This window comes from Penaeus chinensis, chromosome 5 (genome assembly GCF_019202785.1).
Source record: "Penaeus chinensis breed Huanghai No. 1 chromosome 5, ASM1920278v2, whole genome shotgun sequence".
NCBI classification, from domain to species: domain Eukaryota; kingdom Metazoa; phylum Arthropoda; class Malacostraca; order Decapoda; family Penaeidae; genus Penaeus; species Penaeus chinensis.
The window spans coordinates 38,549,592-38,552,091 of NC_061823.1; the positions used below are offsets into that span (position 1 = coordinate 38,549,592).

Consider the following 2,500-nt stretch of genomic DNA (forward strand, 5'->3'; position numbering starts at 1 on the left):
AAAAAAAAAAAAAAAAAAAAAAGAAAGAAAGAAAGAAAGAGAAAATATCTACATGCTGACAAGTGAAATTCCTTTGACAAAAATATTCCGTTTTCTAATTTCAGTTCGAGAATTTCTGGCTTTACACATTTCCTCATGTTACAAAAAATACACTTCAAATCGTATATTTGGTTCTAATGTAAAGAATGCTAGCAGAAATGACTAATCTTTACTGCCCTTTCTTACTTTGCATGGATAAAAGTAAAACACTAAATACATAAAAATATTTTACTTGTATCTAATTACTTACAAAGGCAACAAAAAGAAGAAAAAAATCACATAAGACACAAGTAACAGCATTGCACCATGTAAATAATAATAATAAAAATTATCATAATTTCAGTAAGTTTCGTAACTTACAATAGCCTAAAATTACATAAAACACAATCCATAAACTAGATTATGTATACAAACTGGTCTTACTAACAACTAAAATTTATTTACCTGCTTTCCAAGTATTTATATTGCCAAGAGCTATAAAACATGTATATATACACATATATACATACATATATGTATACAACGACACACCGACATACCAACACACCAACACACACGCACACGCACACGCACACGCGCACACGCACACGTACACGCACACGCACACACACAGAAGCCATATCAACAAAAAGAAAAAAACAAAAAACAAAAAGCTTTCATACTAAAAACAGATATCAAGCTATGGTCACTGATTCAAAGCCCATATACAGGCATCGAAATGATAATACATTTTTAATAAAGGATATAAAAGACTTCGAACAATAAATATTTCGACAATAACAATTACGTTTGTGGGTTCATATGAGAACATATTCGAGATTAATAGCAATATTTTTTCGACAACTTACCCGACTTTGTATGGCTATTTTACAACGATAGTTTTGTCTGTCAATCTTAACAGTTACACAGAATGCAAGTACACGCACAGACAAACAAACAAACACACACAAACAGAATCATACGATGGAAACATGATACAAAAATAACAAAGCAAAATAATTATATTCTCTTTCACTTTCTAACATTATGCAGGTGTCCATGCGGCCTCTATTTAAGCATTGCCGAGGTAAATATTTGTTGCAAGATCTGCGGCAGTTTCTTCAAGTCCATACAGACAAACGAATGGCCAGCGGGGAGGGCCTTCGTCAGCCTCTCAGCCTGGTCTCCCAGAGAACCAATGAATATCGCGTATGTGTGTACAGAGGGTTCCGCCGTGAGGGCATTGGCCAGCTCTCGCGGTCTGATGCCGTAGCGCTCCAAGTTCGCGTCCGAGAGCAAGATTACGAAGCTTTCGTCGGTCTCCTCCTTGGCTATCTGCGTGACCGCTTCCCTCGCGGCTTCGAGGGTGTGGTCGCCGCTGAGGCAGAACTGGGAGTGGGCCTGCATTGTCTTCAGCACGTCCAGTCTCTGCTTGTTGTCGCGGGGGACGCTGTTCTTATCTACGAGGGGCACCGCCACGTCTTCTCCGGAGTGACCGTAAATCTCGTACTGGAATTTATTTTCGAAGCCTTCGAACGCTTCCATGACCATCAGCGTCGCTTCAAGTTCGCGTTCGAGGCGACCATCGTGTCCGTTGAAGCGGTACATGGAGCCCGAGACGTCCACGAGCAGACGGAGCTGCTTCGGGCGGCTCTGAGGGGCCCCGATTTCCGGGTCCTCCTCGCGACGCTGGCGGTAGATGTTCCTCTCGCCAGCCAGGCCCTCAATCAGCTTGGTGTCGTCGAGTTCCCCTGACGTGCGGTGCCGTATCCACTGGCGCTCCTTTCCTCTGGCCTGGAGCGAGCTGATGATACCCCGGAGCGATCGCACCTGCGCCTGCACGCCTCCGGCCAGCTTCTCGTACAGCGACGCGTCGTACTCGCTCATCTTGATCTCCTTCAGGCGTTCCTTGAAAGCCTTCTGGGCCATTTCGTGGGCGGCTCTTCGCACTTCTTCGGGTACAGCGTCCTTCTCAGCTTGGGGAACTTGGTAAACATCATGACCTGCGTCCAGGCGATACGGGCCGCCCATGCCTCCGAGGCCGGCTGTGTCCCGCCCTCCAGTGCCGCCCGCCCACTGGTTTCCTCCGACGTGCGGCTCGTTTTCCGGGTCTTCCTTCCCGTGCTTGGGAGAGCTCACGTCCAGGCCGCTTATCCGCTCGACGTCGAGTCTGAGCGGGCTGCTGTCCTCCCCGATCATCTTGCGCCACTCAGCGAGGGCGCGCTCCAGACCCGCGCTTCCTGTCTGCCAGAGCCGCACCACGCCCGAGGAGTCCACCGAGGCGATGCCCTGGGCGCTGGTTCGGGCGATGAGTAGGGGAGGCGTTTTCGCGGACATGTTCCAGGTCCAGTAGGGGGCCGAATGCGAAGCGCGAGGCACCGGTACATAACTCAGGCTGTGGTTAACAATGTCCGTCACTTCTAGGTAACAGCCCGCTCCTGCGGGGGATGTGTTGCTGTGGAGGGCCTCGCTGGGGACTTGG

The 2,500-nt window shown here is 48.0% G+C and overlaps 1 protein-coding gene across 1 annotated transcript in view; it reads right to left on the bottom strand.

Annotated features, from left to right (window-relative positions):
* Positions 1-253: 253 nt before the first annotated feature.
* Positions 254-2,500, bottom strand: part of LOC125025604 (von Willebrand factor A domain-containing protein 8-like) — a gene marked incomplete at its 5' end in the record, with an annotated part of 12,115 nt that continues 9,868 nt past the window's right edge. Inside the window, one exon of the mRNA XM_047613629.1 lies at positions 254-2,500. This exon is cut by the window's right edge and continues 1,028 nt beyond it. Within this exon, the coding sequence (XP_047469585.1) occupies positions 1,087-2,500 (1,414 nt within the window).